Genomic DNA, 21,858 nt, shown 5'->3' on the forward strand with positions numbered 1-21,858 from the left:
GCTATAGGTATTGCTTGTGTATACCGAGTCTGCATTATCTGTTGGGAGTCGAGGTTCGACTACTAAAACTTCATTCAATTCCGACCTTTTGGTAATCCTAGGTGGGAACGATTTCATTGAGTGGAAATGGGAATGTTTTAACCAACCTAATTTTTTGTTCGCTAGGACACCCCCCTCAGACACCCTCAAATCGGGAGGCCGCTTACTAATGGCTGTTTTAGCAGTAAACTTTACTGCCCAGCTAGTTACTTAAGTACAGTAGTCGAGGATATTTGGGCTTTTTTAGCTGTATGCCAATATCATTTACTCCTTGTGACTCATCTTCTACCTATCCGTCCTTGGCAAAAGTGCTGGCTACAATGAAAGGGAAGCACGCAGAAGCCTCGAGGTAGACCTAGGATAAATATTAGATCGGGTGAATCCAGAAGCAAGACTTCTAAGAAATTTAATTACTTACCTTTACGTGATCTGCTCCCACTTTAATCTTTCCCCAGGAGACTGCTTCATCTGGCCGCGCACCCGCATCGCTACCATCAAACTCTTGGGCGGTGTTGATATAAACGGCAGACTCGGCTCCGTTTCTCATCAAGCAGGCGTTCGCGATATGATGCTTGATAACTCCACCGCCCAATATAATCATTCCGGCTCGCTTTGCCCGTACGGAGATGGTGTTGATGCGTCGAATGTCTTCCACTAAATCGATCTTTAACTGCAGTGGCGAGGCTTTAAACGTGTGGAAGTATAGCATATCACCTAGACTACCATCTGTCAAAGCTGGACAGAACACGGGGATATCATTCTTGTATGCCCAGTAATATACTGATCTCTCGTCGTTGATCTCCTTTCCGAGCCGGTGAATAACCTTGGATGGCGTCCAGTTGATTTCCTCTTCAGTTCCCTTGCTTGCTTCTTGCTCTTCGAGCATCTTGTCTAGAATGGGCACAACCCAGTCCTCGAATGCGCAATAGTTCGCATTAGGAACCATCAGATTGCCTATTCGGTTGAGACCTTTAGCTCTTAGCTCGGCCCCCTTGGCGCTAAAGGAAGACATGTATGTATCGCCGAGGCACTTGATGAAGTCTTCTTCGATACCACCTGCAGATGTAACAATGCATGAGACGTGCTTGTTCTCTACCAAGTACCGGAATATGCCTCTCAGTCCAGATGAAATCATATTGGACGTATAGCCAAGGAATATTGTCGTCTTGTCGCCCGTCTCCGGGTCGCGCCATGCTCGCTTCAGGATTTGTCAGTTAAATGCCAGGAGATGAATACTTTCCCTTTGCTAACCATGTCATTGATAATCCGTACTGCCTCGGCCATAGAAGATGCCTGAAAGCCCATATGCTTCATACCTCCAAGCACATCATCCACAGTGATTGGTCGTCCCTTGAAAGCATTAAAGTCGATCTCCTCAACCTTCTGAGCTCCTTCGGGCAGTTCATCGGACGGAACAAGAACAGCGTTTGTTGCCTCCAAAGGCGGTAAATTCGGGTTTGGCTCCTGCGCCGCCATAGTATCCAGCAGCGCTTTCACGTATTCTTTGTGTAGCAGGAAGCTCTTGGTTTTTAGAGGGTCTAGTAACAATTATCTATACACAAAGTCTAACCGCTTTGTGGGTGTAAGTCATTCAGAGAATTAAGCAATTAACTCTCACTGCTTGGTGGTAAACCGTAGATAAAATTGCTTCATGTACGATAAGATATAATTCCCCCTTGACGACTTCTTACAAATTTGGGCCATATGGCTGATGTATGGATTTATGTTAGTATCTAAAAACATTTTCGATGGCACGATGAGGCGAATAGGTACATAATAGAACCCCTGCTTGATTGCCCTATGGGTGGAAACTTTCACAAGTACCTACCTATGTACAATATATACATTGTACCTACTAAGATTGCAGGCAAGGACCTGATAAGATAAGGTTTATTTTATCAGCAGCAGACTGGGAACTTTAAGTATTGTACCTACCTAGGTATGCAAGGTACTAAACAGAAACGCGCTGTACCAAGGAAGCTACATACTCGAACGTCGCCTACGTCTAATCAAGCCTTCAGACTCCATGTTTTCATTCCAACGTTAAAACCCGCTTCGCCTTCTTTTTCTCTAGTTTTAAATTATTCATTGACCGTTATTCGACATCGCTGCGCAATATGTCCTCCATCTACAATCTCGAGCCTCAGCCTACCGCTTCGCTGATTCTCCATACGACACTGGGCGACTTATCGGTCGAGTTATTCGCAAAGCAGACCCCGCTTACATCGCGAAACTTCCTCCAGCTATGTCTCGATGGATATTACGACAATACGATATTTCATCGCCTAGTTCCCGGTTTTATCATACAAGGAGGTGATCCCACTGGGACAGGAAACGGGGGTGAATCTATTTACGATGGCGGCGCATATAGCGGCGATCTGGATCCGTGGCCCATGGACCAGCGCCGTGGAAAAAATGCTGGACCTACGGGTGTAAATTTCAAAGACGAGTTTCATTCGCGACTGAAGTTCAACCGAAGGGGACTCTTGGGTATGGCCAACGAGAGCAAACCGGATACAAACGCTAGTCAATTTTTCTTTACACTGGAAAAAGCCGAGGAGCTGAACAACAAGAATACCGTGTTTGGGAGAGTAGTGGGCGATACAATTTACAACTTGGCCCGCATGGGTGAGGCAGAGATAGCAGAAGGAACCGAGCGCCCTCTCTACCCTATAAGGATTACGAGTGTAGAGATTCTTGTTAATCCTTTCGATGATATGAAAAAGCGAGAAAGGATTGCTAAACGAACCCATGAGGCCCCTACTACTGAGAAAAAGAAGAAACCCAAATCTAAGACGGCGAAGAAGCTGTTAAGTTTTGGAGACGAAGAAGGCGACGACGACGCGCCGGTCTTAAAAAAGGCAAAATTCGACTCGCGTATTGTTATGGAGGTAGACGAGGATCCAACACCTGCTGCTAAGCCGCCGAAGAGTAGTAGTAAGCAGGAAGCTAAGGCGACTGGGCCTTCTATACCAGTTCGTGAACTTCGGACTGACCCCAAATTGGAGACAAAATTGTCCCCACCACCTACGAAGAACGTACCTATCCCCATTCGGGACGAATCATCTCCAGAGCCAGAACCACCAAAGAAATCTGCATTAGAGCAAGCGAATGAAGAGATCGCGGCCTTAAAAGCATCTATGAAACGGACTATTCATTCCGAGCCGATCAAGGAGGTTAAGAAAACAGCGCTGGAACAATTAATACCAGAGACTTCTACGCGGGGCCGGAAAAGGAGAAGAGGAGGCGAGGGACCTGCCGTAAATGATGATTTACTAAAGCTTCAAGCCTTTCGCTCCAAGCTTAGCCAAGCAGGTCCCGAGAAAGAACAACCAAACGTGCCTACGGAGGAGGGTGGCGCTGAGCAAGGTTCGGGCGAGCACGACGAGGAGGCGGAACTATGCGATCTACATTTTATTGCCAACTGCCAAAGCTGCAACTCGTGGGACAAGGCTGAAAAGGAAGAGAGCGACGACGAGGGTTGGATGTCCCACGCTCTGAGCTTTGCGGCCGATAAACTCGGTAAAGACTTGTCGTACCGAAAGAAGGCCGAAGAGGAATTGGTTGTTATTGATCCGAGAGAAAAAGCCCGGACACTTAAGGAGGAAAAGAGAGCGCAAAGAGAGGCACAGACTGGAAATTCCGGAAGGGAATGGGACCAAGCGAGGAATGCCAAGTTAGCGAGAGCATCGGCTCTGGCTGGTAGAGGAGCTAAGTAACACGTTCACCGTAGGAAACTTTTTTTTTTTTTTTCCGTATCTCGAAGCTTGAAATGACCATTGATACCCCTTGATCTTAGAAAGTTCTATCGCCTTCCGAGGTTGAAGCTGGCGTGGGTACTATCCCCTTGGTCTTCGTTAAAAAAAAGGAGGTTTGCATCTTGACAAGCTGAGTGGGTCCTACAAACACATGTAAAAATGCGAAGGCCGATGTTTTGCTAAGCTTTTATGATATTGCGATGAAATCGTGCATACTGCTGAGAATCGAAGTTTCATCCTACTTGGGTAGACTATGGGGAGAGCTATGGTACATTTGGACACTTGTGATTGGTTAGATTGGATCTTACAAGACTCCAGCACTTCGGCTTAACGTCGCATTGACTGGAGATGATGGTCCGGACCTGTTGGTGTTCGGGACATGGTTCTTATTAATAACTCCACTGCTTGACAGCTTTGGGCATGATTTCGCTCATAATGCTCCGTACCATACATATGCATGTATGGTATCCTTGTGTACAGTTCTCCGCAATCTAGACAACATCAATATGTACATACATAGTAGACTCGAAGATCGTAAGACGATAGGATATGGTGACAATACATACGGATTAACTATGTAGAGACTTATACACAGGTATACAGAACCGAGGGTCTTGCTATCCAATGAGATGAGCCTACGGAACATATATAATGTATAATGTACATATATAAGCTATAGACACTTATGACGAGATTATCATCCGATTGTATGAAAGGCGATACTAGTCTCGTGCAAGAATCTCTTATCATTTTCGCTGCTGATTGGCTAGAGAGTTGTATATTTGTACTATATAGGTAGGTATGCGGTAACAATTTGTAAAGCATGCTGTTAGGTAGGCTTGCAACCCACGTGCCATTGATTTATTAACCAGGTACATGCTAGTGGACCTTGTTAGTAATTCTGTTAAGCCTGTTTCGCTGTGAGGTTGCAGGCAATAGACAACAACGCATCCATCAAATTTTTAGCAAAGGTATGGTACTTAGCGCATGTCATCGCGTTATCGGGCAATCCTATCAATCTATTAGGTACCTAATGTATGTACTATATGCTATGTAAGCTGACGCTAGGTATATCGAGATTTCATAAATATACCTATACTTACCTACGGTTCGTCATGTTATTTGTTATTAGTTATTATACTTGAGCATGAGCCATATACAATGAACATTGATGCTATCTACTATACATAATTGAAGCTTGACTTAAATTGTTTTGAAGCTTCTTCCCGATTGCTCCCTTGTCCCGCCGATACGGCTACCTGCTCCTGGATTGTCGTTTCCTCAATTCTCGGTTCGGTTCGGTGCCAGTGCGCACAGTACATAGAAAGAACTAAGCCAAGACACGGAAAGCACGAATTCTTCTGTCTTGGGTGTGTCACGGCTTGTGAGCCGGAAGGCCGGTCAATTCTACAAATCCCATCAAAAGCTTGCATTCCCATTTTGCATTCCCATTTACATTCCCATTCCCGTCCCCTCGTCCCCTCGACCACGCTGGCGTCCGCACATTCAACTTTGCTCAACTCTACCCAGCTACGTCACTTTGAACATCCATATATCCGTATCTAGAATGTTAGGCTAGATACGTGCCGGCAATTTATTTAATCTATCTTAGACAATCTGGGACATCGAACTGTTCTTTTGCGACTTCGAGAACAACGGGCTTTACCATACACCCTTGTTTTCTACCCTTGACTAACTCCCACCTCTCAGGCTGTTCGCTTGATTGCTGTCGCAACTACTAGAGACAGCTTAATCGGGGGGTCTTGAAGGCTCTTTACAGCTTCTAGTGCTGTCTCAATTCCTTCTGTTGTCCTTCAAGCTCTTTATGAAGCTCGGCCGGTATATAGGCAGAGCTACGAATTCGCAGGAAAGCCTGGAACCCACCATTTTACTCCATCGGAATTGAAATCTGCCAGAACTTGACATTCCCTACGAAATCTGCAGCGAAATCTGAAAATCTGCGCGCATAATCTATTCACGTCTGATTGGTCGCCTTGATCCATACCTAACCATCGCGTTCCTTCTCACCGAAACGATATCACAGCCTTGCGCGACGACATCTACTCGGCAGAAAAAAACGTGCGCGCCTAGCCTAGTCGCCTAAACCGACCGCCTACCTTCTCTCGATAGCCTTGCGGCTTCATACACGGTCCTGCCACCGTTCTCCCAATCTCGTTCCCTTCCAACTTCCAACTCCCCGCTCCTACGATTTCTTTCCCCTCTTTGACACCCAACTTTCGCCCACGTCGACCATCCCCGCCATTGTTGTATTCCAATCTTATTGGATCCAGCGGCATATAGCACTACGAGCTATTCGTCTACGGGATATACAATACTGATAATCGTCTTCTGGCGAAGTAGACCGGTAGCTACACTTAGCCGCGCTCGCAGAACCACTTCCCTCAGTCGTGGTTCATGTACAGTTATTACCATCCTATGTCATCACCGAATCCTCGAAAAAGGCCAGCACCCGGTAGTATACCGATACAGCACCCAATGGCGACGCCGTATAGTACACCAGACCAGTTGTTGAGGTGGAGTGGGAGTAACCCAGGAGCATTCGTTGATAACACTTCGAATGCGGTAAACTCTTTCGGCGTTATGCCGTCCCCAGCACCATCACAGTACCCTCAAGCTACCCCGTCGAACGTTCTTACCAGGCGAGGCATGAACAATGCTCTCGTTGCCACTAATCGCGCATTCACCCCGCAACAAAGCGACACGTGGCCGGGCTTTGACGAGAATTTGATTGCAAGCCAACCTAATGGGACTGTCGACGAACATGACAATATAGAGTTGCTCGAGGAGAAGGCCCAGAGGGCAAAGAGGGAGGCTCAAGCGAAGCGGAAGCAGATCCCTCCTTTTGTACAAAAGTTGAACAGGTACGCGTAATGCCTTTCCAACGCCATGGTTGTACTACTGCTAACGTTCTCAACAGTTTCTTGGAAGAATCGAAGAACACAGATCTAATTAGGTGGTCAGAGAAGGGTGACTCTTTTATTGTTCTCGATGAAGATGAGTTTGCTAAGTCCTTAATTCCTGAGCTCTTCAAGCACAATAACTACGCATCCTTTGTTCGCCAACTCAACATGTACGGATTCCACAAGAAAGTTGGCCTTTCAGATAATTCTATGAAGGCTAGCGAACGTAAGAACAAGAGCCCAAGCGAATACTACAACCCTTACTTCAAGCGTGGTCACCCGAATCTGCTCTGGCTAATCAACAAGCCGAAAAGCGGTGGCCCCAAGAAGCCTCTCAAGAAACAAGATACAGGTGAAGGTGAGAGCGACGAGGATGTTACCGTGGCAGATGAAGCCATCGGTCACCCCTTCCCTCAGCAAGCTGCGCAGAATCGAGCACTGCCAGCACCAGAGACAGGGCCCCTCCAAAAGAAGGAGTTGGCGGTTGTCAGAGATCAGATGGCGGCACTGCAGACGCGACAGAAGCAAATCAGTGAAGCCATCCAGCGACTCCGGCAGGAGCATAACCAGCTTTATCAACAAGCAATCATGTTCCAGAATATGCATGACCGCCATGAGAATTCCATCAATGCCATCCTAAATTTCCTAGCGAACGTCTTTAGAAAGTCGCTCGAGGAGCAAGGAGGAGTGCAGAATGTGAATGACCTGCTAGCCACCATCATACCCAATGTCCAGATGCCAACGGCGCAAGGCCAAGGTAGCGTCGTTGATCTAGGAGATTGGGTGCAACAACAAGTGCCCAATAACTCGACACCGGCGGGTACACCGAAGAGACAGCACCGCCTTTTGCCTCCTATTCCTCAGAACCAAGGCATTAAAACACCGCCAGTAGTGACTCCCACTGCCAGTACTCCCGCACCGTTTTCAAACTATTCCACTCAGCAGCAATCACCACAGATAGGGCATGTCACGGAAGTCCTTGACACCCCGACAGACTCGTCGTCGACTCCCGCTTACCTCAAACAAGAACTCGAGTCGAATCCTCAGGAGGGCATGATGAAGATCATTCAAGACGCGAACACGAACGCAGGAAATGTTACCCACCATGATCTACCCAATGTTGCTGCTCATACGTCAGCAACTCTGACAAATGACCAGCGCAACCGCATGTTAAGCATCATGTCTGGCAGTCATAACAACAACATTACCCCCACTCCTTCCTCCTCGGACTCTTCGCCCCCAATACCGGCAACCACAAGTTCATCTTCCGTAGGAATTCCATTAGCTGGAGGTATACCAGCCGTGAACGGGCGCAATTCACCATCCCCTATCTTGTCATCATCGTCAATCCCTCCACCATCGATCCAACGGATATCGCAAACAGAGGAGGAGCTTGAACAGCTTCAACGCCTACAAAGCGAACAGGCCCAGAAGCTGGATGATCTCAACCACCTGTTAGGTCCCCTAAGCCCATCGGGCCGAATACCTGGCCTGGATGATTCGAGTGCCTACTTTGATGATAACATCGATCTGAATCAATACCTAGACCCAAATGCGTATACCGCTGATTCAACCGGAAATGACTTCAATTTCGATACCACAGCCTTCAACGATGGCACGCATTTTGACTGGAATGCCGACGGCAGCGAGTTTGCCGCCACCGATGGTCTGAACACTGGACGGATTATAGAGACAAACTCGCCAAGCCACAAGTCGCCAAGTCCGAGCGGCACTGAGGAGATATTACGAAATGATTTGGACGATAGTCCTGGCCGAGCTACCAAAAGGCAAAGAAAGGCATAATACCACATTGGCGGACGAAAGGCGTGTTACAAATTCACAAAAGTCTAACCAAGTGAAAAAATGAAAAAATTGGGGTGCATTAGAGTATTCACGGTTTTAGCGAAACGCTCTACTAGAGCCAACTCTTCGGGGGGCTTAACATGGACGGCGGTTTGAGGGCACGCCCCTATTACTTAAAGCAAGGCCTCGGCGTCGCAAGGGCGTCGGAGTTGGACGGAGTTGGAGGCAGCAATCGTTTATTTTCATTGATATCCCAACGAGTCTTTCCCTTTTTCTTGATAGTAAAGACAAAAGGCCTCCTCGTATCGAGGAGCGGATACGAGGCAGAAATTGATGATACGGGTTAAGCTACGACCTTTTGCTAGATTTTAGACTTCGCGAGCCCGCGATACTTTCCTAGGAGGTTAGGTAGTTATAGTTGATGACATTGGACAGATTCAACTTGGAAGTTGAATCTACGACTTATTTTCTTACACATGCGTTTTCGTCGCTTGTTATTTGATATGTGAATACTTAGTATTCGTATGTGTACTCCCAACCCAACTCACTTGTGTCACGTATACAAGGTGATGATGACTGTGGCCAGAAGGATAAATACCTACCTATGAATAAAAGAAAAAATAAAAGTTGTCTTAATAAATACCTACATAACCGCAGAGTTTCTGTTTTAAATTGAGGCGGCATTAGCTCGCCACCGTCGAATCGCAGCGCCCAGAAATTGAAGCCTGAAAAGCACAGCCGCACTTAGACATGTCGACGAGCTTCTCCCATCCAGTAGATTAACCAACAGCAGGGGTCCAAGAGATCTGCGCGACGTTTCATCCGGGGGCGCTTATTGGCGTCGAGGGCGGACGTCATTGTGTAAGACAAGGGGGACGGGGACGGGGGAGGGGAGGCTTGTACATTCATTCTGATGGAGGGGCGCAAGTCATTATTTTACATACCTACAAAGGGCGGGTGGGATTCCAGAACAATAAGGTAAAGGTATGTTAGGTGGTTAGGTTAATGGAAATAGGTAGGCATTGTTTGTTCGCTTTCTTAGGGGTTCTTTATGAAACGTGGGTTGTTGTTCGTGGGTTGTTGTTCGTGGGTTTGGTGTTGATATATTCACTACCGCCCACGAAATTCACTGCGTTGCGAGGTGCTACAACAATTCTTTCTTTTTTTTCTATTCCATTTTCATTTGTTTTTTCTACCTGGTCTACAACAAATTAACTAGGTATTCGATAAAGAATCCGCGAGTGGTGTATCTCGTAGTAGTCCACCGTCCATAATGAACTGCACCAACGCGCCCGCCTCCGTCCCCAGCGACGCCGGCATCGCAGGTATCGGCGTGCTCCTCTCCTTCATAGTCACGGCCGCGATATCCATCCTCATCAGCGCCTCCCTCGTCTTCCAAGAAATGCGCAACAACGCCCAGAAGAAACCCTCCATCCTCCGCCGCAAGCTGCTCAACTCGTACTCGGACCAGCAGATCCTCACCGGCATCGGCATCCAATCCGTCGGCCTCGCCAAGCGAACGTCCCTGGTCCCGTACCACTTCTTCCTCGTGTGGATGCTCTCGCTGCTCTCGATGGCCGTGCACAACGCCACCCTGCTCGCTCTCGCGCGCGACTTCCGCCGCGACTGGGTCCTCCGCTGGATGCGCGAGCTGCTCATGCTCGTCAACCTGGTGCTGTCGTGCACGTACGGGGTGTTCATCCTGCGCTGCGTCCAGCGCGGCATCGGCGACGGCACGCTCCCCGTGGCGTGCGCGTGGCGGCCGGAAACACCGGACGGGCCCGCGGCGGGCAGCAACGCGGCGGTCTCGTACGCGGGCACCGGGGCCGTGGTCGCGGGGAACGTGGCCGTCTTCGCGCTGGCGATATGGTACCTCCACGCGCGCGCGCGGCGCTTCTACGCGGCCGTGCAGGCTGTCGGGCTGGTGCTTATGACGGCGTTTGCGGTCGGGGCGACGGTGCGCGTGGCGTACCTCGCCGACGCGTTCGCGCACTCGACGCCTATCCGGCTGAGCGACGGCGGCGAGCGAGATTGGAGCTTTGGACAACTGCTTTCCGTAGGCATGCTGCTCTTGCCGCTGGCGACTGTCGTCGAGATTCTAAGAGGCGAGATTAAGTGCGCGCCGCCGGAGAGCGATGGGGATGGTGATGAAGGGAAGGGTCGGTTGTTGGATGAGGAGGGACAGGGGCAAAAGCAAAAGGAGACGCGGGAGTTGAGGTCGGATAATCTGCAGACCCAGGAATGTCCAGAATTCCAGCCGAGTCCGTTTTCAGGGTCGGTGTCGAGCCTTTTGCGTAAGAAGTAGGAGGGAGGAGAGGAGAGTATGAGAATGCTGGCATATGATTTTGATGCTTGATGAGCAAGATGAGAGATACCCCTTACGCACGCGCGAATGAATAGATAATATTATATTTCCCCCTTTATATTTATTGCCCCTTATGGGCCGTCTTGGATGATGAGCCTGCGACTTATATCTAATGGTATAATCTTTTGAATATTTACTTACGTCCAAGTGACATATTGCATTCATACTTATAAGCTACGGCAGCGCACGTAGAGAGAGGACTTAGGTTACCTAGTTCTTAAATATCGCCAACTTCGAAGAATGTAATGGCAGTGCTTTACGTTATCACCTAGTTTGACTTGAAAGGCAACGTCGAATCAAGGGGACTTTGGAGGTTGTTACGGAATAATAATGAACTTAACTCCCGATTTATAGTCGAATATACTTCGTAATAGTTATGAAATAAGAAGTTATCGTGAGATGTCGAAGGGGACTCTTTGATATCGCTTAAATATATAGCTTAATTTTAAGGAATTAAATATATGTAATAATGAGTTATGAGCGTCTTGTATCGAAAGGGGTATCGTAGCCGACTTATCCCCTCACTCCGATGTCGTCGGACTTGATCGCGATGTTCTCCTACTAATGCGTTTCCGTTGTCTTGGCCGCTATGGCGTGCTAGAGAATTCTATTGTTCCAAGACGGCTTCTAGAAACAATCGAGCCATATATTACTCTATTAATTTGAGACAGCACTAAATTGGCTGGTTTTATAACTCGGATCGCTCCGAGAAATTCAAATCATCTTCTATATGATGACGCCAAGTGACCAAGGCCGGCGGCGCGCTTGTAGATGGATGCTTCGCAGCCTAGACTTCGGAATACATATACGAAAGCAGAAGAAATTGGCCAATCACTGCTGTATCTTGTGTATAGTAAACACATATGAATGATACGCAATGGTGCAACCTGGTCTAGGATTGCGTGCTAGGTATTGCGTGATTGAAGCCCCGCGATAGGTAGACTGTAGAGGGGAAGATCGGGAGAAAGGAAAAGGTTACAATGACTTTAACCTAATCTCGATTCCCTCTTACGGCCTAAGACGGTGGGAAAGACTTGTATATCATAAAGGTGATATTTAACCACATCGAATGAATTTATACCCTATCTCTTATTAATCAGTCACTCTCCTACATCCTCCAACTCGGGCACCCTGACATATCCTCCCTCACCCTTAGACATATCGGGATAGACCAGAGAACTGCTACCTAGTCATGGCTCCCGCCGTAGATATTGAGACACCGGCTGATGTCATTCAGAGCCTAAAGGCCAAGGCTAAGCAAGTTGATCGCTCGATCTTTCCAGATGGACTAAAGACAACAGGTTAGAATAATACACCTCCATCAAATTTATATGCCGTGTAGGTAGTTACTCATTGCTATATAGGTCAACATCCGCCTCTGTATGATAAGCTCTACCCATACAGCGCTTTTCCTAAGCACATCGAGGGACCTACGGAATGGAAGGCGGAGGACTACGCCAACAACCCGGAGAGATGGGTTCACCAATTCTCCCAAGATGAACTCGATGAGATATCCAAGGCCGCGGATAGCTTCATCCAATTAGGTCTACCCTTAACTGGAATATCGAAAGAAAACTTCCGGCTCCCAGGTTTAGAACCATCGCTAGAGACTATGCGTCGAGAGCTACTAAACGGAAAGGGATTCATCCTATACAAAGGCTTCCCCGTCGGCGAATGGGGCATCCCCAAATCGGCTGTCGCCTACATGGGCCTGGGCGTCTACATCGGCTACCCGGTATCGCAAAACGGCCACGGCCACATCCTAGGCCACGTCAAGGACCTCGGCGAGGACAGCACGCAGATCGACAAAGTGCGAATATACCGGACCAACGCGCGGCAATTCTTCCACGCCGACGACTGCGACATCGTAGGCCTGCTCTGCCTGTCGAAAGCCGAGTTTGGCGGCGAGTCGGACGTAGCCTCCATCCACAACGTCTGGAACATCCTGCAAGCAGAGCGTCCGGACGTCGCCGAGCTGCTCACCCAGCCGATCTGGTACTTCGACCGCAAGGGCGAGGTCTCGGAGGGCGAGGAGCCGTATATCCGGACGTCCGTGTTCTACCTCGAGACGCCGGACCCGGCTCACCCCGAGCGCGAGCAGCGCGTCTACTGCAAGTGGGATCCGTACTACGTGCGCAGCCTAACGCGGTTCTCGGACAAGGGCATCATCCCGCCGCTGTCGCCCGCGCAGCAGGAAGCCACGCGGGTTCTCGAAGAGACCTGCGAAAGGGTGAAGCTGCACATGGTACTGGACATCGGCGACATCCAGTTCGTGGCCAACTCGCACACGCTACACGCCAGAACGGCGTACCGCGACTTCGGGCCGGATAGCGGTAAGCCGAGACGGCATCTGTTGAGGCTGTGGTTGGCTGTGCCGCAGGACGAAGGGGGGTGGAGGTTGCCGTTTTGGGACTCGGATGAGAAGAAGCGCGGTGGGATTCAAGTTAATGATAACGCTCCGGTTGCGAGGCTGGAGGCTGATTAAGGGGTGGATGGATGTATAGAATATGATGTCTTGTTCGCAATAGCGTAGGTACCTAACCTACCTAGACTCGGCTTGGAGCAACCTATAGTATAATGAGAGATGAGGTTGACGATTAACATAGAGATTAGCCAGGCCTATTTGGTTTTAATAGCATGGGAATAACATAGGCACTTGACACTGTCGTTTGAACATAGACAGTAAACTTGCACTCCTAAGCCCATAAGTTCAAGTGCTGTGATTATGGGTTTGATTTTGATTTTAGTTCTTTTACTCAGTAGTTGAAGCTGGGGAAGCGGACTTAGCCAACTACCAACCCAACGCTCCCGTGGCGATCCGGAACTGTCATTCCACCCATGTACATAGGAATGGTCACTGGGGCTGATGTCTCTTATGTAGAGATAATACGTAGCGCTACACCGTAAAGGGCAATCTAGGAGGAACGCTCAGACGCGCGGAAGATAGCCGGTTCGTCGGGATGGAAGTGCCTAGGCGCTTTGGAGGTTAGTTGGTGTGCCCAACTCGCTAACCTACGCATTTATGTATGTATGGTGTTTGGAGATAAATAAGCGAGGGTGAAGATACATAGTTCGTTCGTGGGAGAATTGGTGGCTTGGTTTATGGCGATGGGTAAGGTATCGTGTAAAGTTTAAGCGTCTAGATAGGTATGTATCTGTCTATTCTTGGCTTGAGGCCGTTCGTAGCCTATGTATGTACGTGACTGAACATCGGTTCGGTCTTCTGTTTTCTTAGTCTCGGTCCGAGACTCTCGGTTTTCCTTCTTTTTCCACTCGAGCTAGTATAACCGATTATTACCAAGGCTGTCTAGCTACATAGTAGTGTATACGACGTGCATTCGAGGCCCACATGAGGATCTACTTATGTATATGAAGCTGTATTATGCATGAATGCAATTGCACGTGTTGGGCTATAAATAACGTAGAACTGCGAATAGGTTCCCTATACCGTCGCCAAAGGACTATACAAAAGTGCCTACATTATAACCAATCTCTGGGTTAACAATTCCCGGGTCATAAGATAGGTAACCAAGGGTAGTTATCAGCCATTGACGACGAAACTATATCAACTGCGGTCTGTAGATCACATACATTAGTATGTATATCAAGGTTGCCGGTGGCATGCTCGCATAATTTCCTTACCCTAGCTATCAATTGAATCCAGTCAGGCACTAGCGCAGCGACTAATCACTTCCCCGGTCCATCCCTGACTCGCTAATGCATTCTGATTCTCGCCTACTATGGCTCTGGGTCCAGATGATATGAATGTTAGGTCGCGGTGCATCCGTAGCATGCACGATATGGTTGCTCTCGGAGAAAGACGAGGCTTGTGCATGCTATTAGCCTAGGTTAGAAGACTATGAGGTTTGGAATGGTATGTATGTGGTTAGATATGGAGGTAGAACCTCAGAATTGAGTAGTTATATAGTTGTTCCTCGGTCTCATCTGCATATGTAGATCGAGTCGTCTTGGCTTAACCATACTCTTGGGTCCGTACACGTAGGTAGGGTCTTTGAGTAACCTGAACAGCCCAACTTAAGAATCTTTCCCCAAGGTTCATCTATGTTGAACGTGTTACTCAAGTGTTCTACTTTGTAACTCACTGTAGGTAGTAAGCTGGGAAATAACCTATCTAGGGCGCCCTGGTCTAGTTGGCCTGCCGACCAACCTAAAGATAATACCCCATCTGGGCGCACGATTATGTAGGAACGCTGTCAGGTCAAATAGGGAGTTCGCCGGGTAGAACTCACTCAACTTAGACACTCGAATTACATGGGAGAGCCGGTTTCCCCGGGAGTAGCCCTATGCCTTAAACCAATGCCTGTCTTCAGCTACAACTTGGCACCGGTTTACCGACAGGATTGTTCATGGTACCTGGCATATTAGCATGACCCAAGCCTGCCCCGGCAGAAGGACGTCAAAAAAGGTGGCACACCTACCAGGATAACTGTTAGTAGAGGTGCGTCAGCTTTTTTGACGCCTTTCTGCCCGGTCCCAAGCTTCTGGAACGAAGAGTCCAATCGAGGGTCTAGCGTGTGCTCCCATGTACTTACCTCACATAATAAAGAAGGATTGTTACAAATAGAACGTGCCCTACGTAGCGTATTTACCCAGGGATATCTTGGCTTTGCCTACTGTTTATAATACCTAAGTGTAGCATCCACTCCATTGACCCGGAATCGTGGGTCGAAAAATGATGGAATATCTTCCCCGGAGACGACCCATGTTTGATATTGGCGATAATGGCCGCTTCCAAGGCACATTCGGTCATCAGCGTCGGTGCGGTATTGGTTGCGATTACGGCGGTATCTATGGCCTCGAGGATTACGGCTCGGTGGCTACATAAGACTATAGGAATTGATGATGGTTAGATTTTCTACGGCTTCCAAAATTCCTTGACGGATAACTACTTACCTCTCGCAGCTCTAATTCTCCTCAGTTGGGTATGTCGCTTTCTGGGGATCGAAAGAATATGCGAGACGCCTCAATGAACCACTAACTAATTAGCGTAGATTTTATCAATAGGGTTATGTTCCTGCGTAATGCTCGGTATGCATATATGCCTATCCTCTATATACCTAGCTCTGGGCTAACCGTAACAAAGCTACACAGCACGGGCTCGGGAGCCATCGTGATGAAGTTGGTGATGAAGATTATAACAAATACCTACAGGTAGGAAGCCAATTGATGATCTTGTCGCTCACGCCTCAACTGACCCTTTTCAGTTTCAAATCGCCAGCTCGATTACGTATAGCTGGGGAGTTGTAGCAGCGAAGGCCAGCTTTGCAGTGCTATACCTCAGAATATTTCCCGAGGGCGGGTTCAGGTTTGTTAACAAGATTTTAATCGCGTTCCTCTTTGCGCAAGCCACCGAGGAAACATTTGTTGTCCTATTTAAATGCAGCCCTGTTCGAAAATCGTGGGACTTCAAGCTGGAGGGCTCGTGTTTCGATCTTCATCCTCTTTGGTATTGTACTGTAAGTGATTCAAATCCGATTCGCTATGTTAAAAGTGCTGAGAGGTATGCCTTCGACCGATTAGTTCGTCTTCAACCTAATCACCGATCTCACCCTATTTCTTGAACCTATACCCTCGACGTGGAAGCTTCAACTACCTCTTGTCAAAAGACTGGGACTAATCTGCATGCTTTCACTGGGCGTACTGTGAGTAACTGAACTTGGAGCGCTCATAAACTTCTGCTAAACATGAGTCTAGGGTAACGTCCATTTCCGTAATTCGTATTGTCTACGTTACATCCATAGGCGAGGATGATACATGTAGGTACCTCGGTGGCTATGGCAGATGGACGGTTAATAACAGTATAACAGACCAACTTGCAGAGCCCCTTATATGGTCAATGGTGGAGATATGCGCGCTCATAATATGCTCCTGCATCCCCTCGCTCAAACAAGTCGCGGCGTTTATCCCTGGGCTCAACAGCGCCCTCGGGCTCTCATCCGGCGGGGACTCGTACGGCCGCTCCGGACTCAAGAACCTCTCGATACCGCTCAAGAGCCGGAACCGCAAGGAATATATACAATCACAGAAGTCGAAGACGAGGAGTCAGCACAGATCGAACGCATTCGGCATGACGAGCCGGGTGACGGCCACGGGCATGGACACAATCAGCGAGAACGGTAGCCAAGATGAGATATTCCCACATAAGAGCGACCAGACGGGTGCTATTACGGTAACGACGGAAGTCCAACGCCTCGTAGAGGATGGGGAGGAGAATACGAAAGAGTTTCGCGAGGCACTGATGCCGCATCGTGATGAGCTGAGGAATATAACCGAGAGACCGGATCGCAGTAATTCTCCACCAAAGGGCGGTAGTGATGCGGGTTGGTTACGGCGTTCAAAAAATAGCCCCGTTTAATTTAATGATATCTAAATAATAGCTTATTCCTATATGTGTGGGTTTTGCGAGGCGTTGAAAATCGTAGGGTGATAATTCCAGAATAGACATTCTGTTTGACTATGACCTTGATTTAGGTACTTTAGTCGAAGTAGAATAACTGAGATGAAAAGAAGTTAACTTAAGTAGGTATACCATGTAAACCTGTTCTAATATTTTCTATATAATGAGACAACCTAGAGCAATGTTGAGTTAGTTATGCTTTTGTGAATAGGGGGGAGGAAGGACAAACATTATGACCAGTGGTGGCTACCTAAGCGGGGTTATTGCATATTACTGATATCTATGCTATTATCCGATAAAATGTCAGGGTTCACCTTAACGTCAATTCGCAGGCTGAAGGCGCATCACGGCCAATTAGCCATCACTTTCCACGTAATCTAACGAATCCTCCTATACCACAAACCACAACGGCAACAGCAAACGCAATCGATTTCTCTACACGGCGCACTCATAGATTTACTGCGGAATGATCTGAAATACGAAAACCCGCATGACGGTCGCAGCGGTGCCCCCGCCGACTTCACCATGGACGCGCCGCCGGTCAAGCTCTCGGAGCTCCTCCGACATCCAGATGACCTCGACAAGATCCCCGCGCTGAAGCTGGAATTCACGCGCAAGAAAGCTGCTGTCGACTCGCAGTTAAGGGGAGGTCTACGAGATCAGCTAGAGATGACTCAAACTGGTATGAATGGCATTACCGATGGCCAAAAGACGTTACAAGCGATTAGGGACGAGATGATGAAGATCGATAAGCTTTGTTCCGAGTCGCAGGACATGATTAAAGACTTTACTAGCATAAATTTAGTATCACAGGCCCATAGGAATTTTGGTGCGGTAGAACTCATGGTGGAAAATCTCCAGACATTTAACGATCGCCTTAATAGGGTTGAGAGTATGTTGAGAGAAGACGAAGAGGACAAAGAGAACATGCCGAATCTCCTTTCAGTTCATTACGAATTAACGCAGCTACGAAACATTCGGGACGATGCTATGGAACAGATACAACGAGCCGACGACCCTAGCCTGCAATCTACACTAGAAAACTACTTTTCGAGGTTAGACGACGCAATAGACTGGTTCGACGAGCACGTCGGTCTCATCGCGTTAAACATGATCAACCTCTTAATAGCAGATAACAATAGCCTCGTAGTCCGTCTAGCAGTTATCGTCGAAGCCGAGGAGAAAAGCGATCAAAGAGTCGAAGCTCTACAGGAAGCATTAAAAGACCACAAGGAAATGGCTACGCGATTCCAAAGTATTACGGACGGTGCCAAGAAGGTCCGAGGATACAAGGAGAAATTCCTAAAGGCGATTTCTGTCAACTGCGAAGGGCAATTTGCTGAAGCCAGGGGGGAGTTCCTGGATGATCCCACAAAGCTAGACAAAATAATGAAGTGGTTCTTCAACGACCTCAACGCCGTTAAGCAAGGAATGGTACCCCTGATGCCCAAGAAGTGGAAAATACTCAAGACGTATGGCGATATATACCACCAACTTATGCATGACTTCCTGGTCGGCATGATAGACGACCCCGAATCGAGCTCGGCAAACACGCTCGAGATCATCAACTGGCCCGAGAAGTACTACAAGAAGATGCGGAAACTCGGCTTCTCCGAGAGCGATCTCAGACCCCACGTGATCGACAACCGGGAGCAAGAGTTGGTCAAGGACTTCCGCCAGCTCATCATCAAATTCCTCGACGAGTGGATCGAGCGGATTTTCGCGCAGGAGAGGCGCGATTTTGCGGACCGAAACGTGGAGGGCTCGAACTTGGATACGGATGAGTATGGCTATTTCCGAACCAAGAATCTGGTCGACATGTGGCGTATGTTACGGGAACAGGTCGATGCGGCTGCCAACTCGCAGAGAACAGATGTAGCCGAGGGTGTTATTGACGCCATGTTCCTCCGGCTGCGCGGCCGCCAGCAGTCTTTCCAGAAGATGCTCGAGGAGGAAGCGGCGATATACGAGGCAGACAAGATACCCGAGTTAGAGGGTTTCCAGGCACTACAGGATTGGCTCATTGCGACTGCCAACGACCAGATGGCGTGTATCGATGATAACGAAGAAGAGGGCCGGTTTGCCTACCTTTCGAGCTTCAAGCAGAAGTTCGAACCGCTGGTCACGCCACAATACATGGAGCGTGCCGAGAACGAAATCGCCTCGCTTAGCGAGAGCTACATCGACCTGAGTACCTGGTGTCTCAACAAATTCGCGCAGCTCGTCATATCAGTCGACTTCAAGACCGTGATGCCGACATTCTTCACGCCGCGATGGTACGAGACGACGGCAATGAAACAGATGATAATCACAATCGAAGAGTACATAGGCGACTACCAGCAAGTGCTTCACCACTCCCTCGTCGACGTCTTCATCCAAATCCTCGCCGACGAGCTCCTGGCACACTACCTCATGAGCGTGCGCAACAAAGGCGCCAAATTCCGCCGCACAGACCCCTTCCAAGACAAGATCTTCAACGACGTGTCCACGGCCTTCGAGTACTTCCGCTCCCTGCCCAACGCGGACCTGAGCAACGACATCACGCAGAGCTGGCGCGTGACGGAAGACTTCCTGGGCTTGCTAACCGCCCCCAAGGAGAGCGTGCCGGACGTGTTCCAGGACTTCAAGACCAAGTATTGGGACCTCCAGATCACGTGGGTCGAGGCCGTGCTGAGGTCCCGCGACGACTTCGAGAGGGGCATGTTGAATGCGGTTAAGGCGCGCGCGGCGCAGATGGATGTTGTTAGGGGCGCTGAGACTATTATGGGTAAGGTTAAGTAAGATGGATAGGTACGATACATATGATGAAATGAGGTGTATCGATCGCTGAGGACCTATGTCTGAGTGTAATGATGAACAACTAAATAAATTACAAAAGAATTTTATATAATATAAGCGGATGTAAATCAAATTATTCGATGGCCTGTTTACATTTTTTATTTCGGCATTTCCCATTTCCCTGGCGATGGCTCTCGCGTCTCGACATAGTGAAGGCCCCTTGGCGCATATTCTGGACCCGTTGTCCTCTTATATCGTCCTAATATAGCAGTGTTATACTCACGATGCTTTCGTTCCTCGTGATATATTATTCCATACTAAGTCTTGCCAGTCTCTTCGCTTTCGATTCCCAATTTTTGCGACTTGATATATTATGGTGAGATATGATACTGCTTGTACCGACACGGCGATTGTAGGTTCACACTTACTAACTACATTCGATAGCGTAGGAAGTATATTTTACCAACATATCCGTTATGTCCCAGAGTATACATGAACAGGGCCCGACTGGTTGCCCTCGAAATAGTATAGTAGCTCCAGCCCTATTTATCCCTTTACAAAAGCTACCGGCCAATCACGGATCACGCGTACCTTACATGTAACACAACCTCTACTCTTCTAGAGCCGGAAGTAAGATCTCCATTAGGCTAAAGGCATCTTGATCTCCCGGCCGTTGGTTCGGCACAAGTAAGATCGCCTTGATCCCTCATCCGTGCAAATTTAGGGTCTGGTATATTATTCTAAGTCAACTAAAATGACAACTTAACGATAATGAGAGGCTGGAAGCATACACGATGCCTATACTTCCAATAGTTAGTTCCACGTCGATGCTCGTCGCCGTATTCTACTCGCTGTGCTATGAGGAAATAAGATTGGCTAATGAAGGCTGTATTGGAGGGTGATTCAAAGGACGCCTCTTCATGGTAGAACCTCGTTTCCTCGGTTGTTGTACGATGAGTTGCTTACCTTTTGCTGCAGGTACCTCGTATTAATCACAGCGTTTGACGTATTCCGTATTTAGAAGTATTCGGCGCCTCCTACGTATATCGACCTTCTGCTGGTGATTGCATATCATAGCCATGCATAAGCCCTCTTGCTGAAGGGGTCGAATTTTCGAACCGAGCCTATCAAGATTCTAGATCTCCTGCCCAGAGGCTGCCTGAACATTATGGTACCTGACCGGAAGATCTTACAAATCTAAAATCTTCAGGTCACTAAATAGAACGGCGATGACTCGGGTTAGTTGCCATACCTACATGTATCAACAGAATTAAGCGGTCAGAGACTCGGGTACTTCGGAGAAGTAGGGCCTCTGCTAGAACGCTGAATGGCCTGGAGACCAGGGCCGAAACGACGTCAAATGCCGCGTCATGAGGTTCCATGGAACTCCTGGCAGGTACTAAGCTCTAAAGACACGAATAAGGACGATCCGGATGGAAACCGACTATGCACTACGTCAGGGGTAATATGCACCTCACACAATTGTAGAAGGTTCATGCCGACCAACATAGTTGAACAGAATGGATTACAGATGATGCATACCTAGGATTTCGTAAATAGAACCGAATTCAGGTTAGCTGTACATTTATTGCGGTAGTTGCTGTAAAGGGTAAGCGTATATTGAATCCAAGCTGTCTGACTATATGCGGTACGAAGTATGGAACAATTCTGGTGGACGGAAAACAAATCATTGGTCATATTGAGATTCTGCGTCCGATACTGGAGGAATGATTGGCCCTCTCTCTTCGCAATAGATGTGTTATGATTTGCTGCCAG

General features: G+C 48.3%; 7 protein-coding genes across 7 annotated transcripts; 6 read left to right on the forward strand and 1 right to left on the reverse strand.

Annotated features, from left to right (window-relative positions):
• Positions 1-328: 328 nt before the first annotated feature.
• F5Y00DRAFT_264371 (Deoxyhypusine synthase) lies at positions 329-1,515 on the reverse strand (the record flags this gene model as incomplete). The annotated part of the gene is made up of 3 exons (XM_048011645.1): positions 329-394; positions 458-1,237; positions 1,291-1,515. The coding sequence occupies 3 exons, from the start codon at positions 1,513-1,515 to the stop codon at positions 329-331; spliced, it is 1,071 nt and encodes a 356-aa protein (XP_047862489.1).
• Positions 1,516-1,951: 436 nt separating this feature from the next.
• F5Y00DRAFT_243463 (cyclophilin-like protein) lies at positions 1,952-4,408 on the forward strand. Its single transcript, XM_048008675.1, has one exon. It carries the CDS (start codon positions 2,157-2,159, stop codon positions 3,756-3,758), a length of 1,602 nt encoding a protein of 533 aa, XP_047862490.1. The 5' UTR covers positions 1,952-2,156; the 3' UTR covers positions 3,759-4,408.
• Positions 4,409-5,724: 1,316 nt separating this feature from the next.
• Positions 5,725-8,975, forward strand: F5Y00DRAFT_140386 (uncharacterized protein). Its single transcript, XM_048004360.1, has 2 exons — positions 5,725-6,679; positions 6,736-8,975. Exons 1-2 carry the CDS (start codon positions 6,213-6,215, stop codon positions 8,519-8,521), a joined length of 2,253 nt encoding a protein of 750 aa, XP_047862491.1. The 5' UTR covers positions 5,725-6,212; the 3' UTR covers positions 8,522-8,975.
• Positions 8,976-9,478: 503 nt separating this feature from the next.
• On the forward strand, positions 9,479-11,003 carry F5Y00DRAFT_271862 (uncharacterized protein). The gene is made up of 2 exons (XM_048012871.1): positions 9,479-9,536; positions 9,754-11,003. The coding sequence occupies exons 1-2, from the start codon at positions 9,527-9,529 to the stop codon at positions 10,824-10,826; spliced, it is 1,083 nt and encodes a 360-aa protein (XP_047862492.1). The 5' UTR covers positions 9,479-9,526; the 3' UTR covers positions 10,827-11,003.
• A 588-nt stretch (positions 11,004-11,591) lies between these two features.
• Positions 11,592-14,026, forward strand: F5Y00DRAFT_243468 (Clavaminate synthase-like protein). Its single transcript, XM_048008676.1, has 2 exons — positions 11,592-12,187; positions 12,251-14,026. Exons 1-2 carry the CDS (start codon positions 12,079-12,081, stop codon positions 13,369-13,371), a joined length of 1,230 nt encoding a protein of 409 aa, XP_047862493.1. The 5' UTR covers positions 11,592-12,078; the 3' UTR covers positions 13,372-14,026.
• A 1,602-nt stretch (positions 14,027-15,628) lies between these two features.
• On the forward strand, positions 15,629-17,262 carry F5Y00DRAFT_254520 (uncharacterized protein; the record flags this gene model as incomplete). Its single annotated transcript, XM_048010178.1, has 6 exons — positions 15,629-15,752; positions 15,991-16,058; positions 16,112-16,363; positions 16,428-16,549; positions 16,602-16,663; positions 16,715-17,262. 6 exons carry the CDS (start codon positions 15,629-15,631, stop codon positions 17,260-17,262), a joined length of 1,176 nt encoding a protein of 391 aa, XP_047862494.1.
• A 403-nt stretch (positions 17,263-17,665) lies between these two features.
• On the forward strand, positions 17,666-20,299 carry F5Y00DRAFT_243473 (exocyst complex component Sec6). The gene has a single exon (XM_048008677.1). The coding sequence runs from the start codon at positions 17,830-17,832 to the stop codon at positions 20,083-20,085; it is 2,256 nt and encodes a 751-aa protein (XP_047862495.1). The 5' UTR covers positions 17,666-17,829; the 3' UTR covers positions 20,086-20,299.
• The last annotated feature ends 1,559 nt before the right edge of the window (positions 20,300-21,858 follow it).

The sequence above is a fragment of the Daldinia vernicosa genome (assembly GCF_022497035.1).
Source record: "Daldinia vernicosa strain CBS 139.73 unplaced genomic scaffold F5Y00scaffold_42, whole genome shotgun sequence".
Classification (NCBI taxonomy): Eukaryota; Fungi; Ascomycota; class Sordariomycetes; order Xylariales; family Hypoxylaceae; genus Daldinia; species Daldinia vernicosa.

Bases quoted from the DNA above. Each gene is read 5' to 3' on its own strand.
- F5Y00DRAFT_243463 (XM_048008675.1), top strand. From the start codon at position 2,157: ATGTCCTCCATCTACAATCTCGAGCCTCAGCCTACCGCTTCGCTGATT.
- F5Y00DRAFT_140386 (XM_048004360.1), top strand. From the start codon at position 6,213: ATGTACAGTTATTACCATCCTATGTCATCACCGAATCCTCGAAAAAGG. The intron at 6,680-6,735 runs GTACGCGTAATG...CGTTCTCAACAG, and splicing joins TTTGTACAAAAGTTGAACAG to TTTCTTGGAAGAATCGAAGA.
- F5Y00DRAFT_243468 (XM_048008676.1), top strand. From the start codon at position 12,079: ATGGCTCCCGCCGTAGATATTGAGACACCGGCTGATGTCATTCAGAGC. The intron at 12,188-12,250 runs GTTAGAATAATA...ATTGCTATATAG, and splicing joins AGATGGACTAAAGACAACAG to GTCAACATCCGCCTCTGTAT.
- F5Y00DRAFT_243473 (XM_048008677.1), top strand. From the start codon at position 17,830: ATGGACGCGCCGCCGGTCAAGCTCTCGGAGCTCCTCCGACATCCAGAT.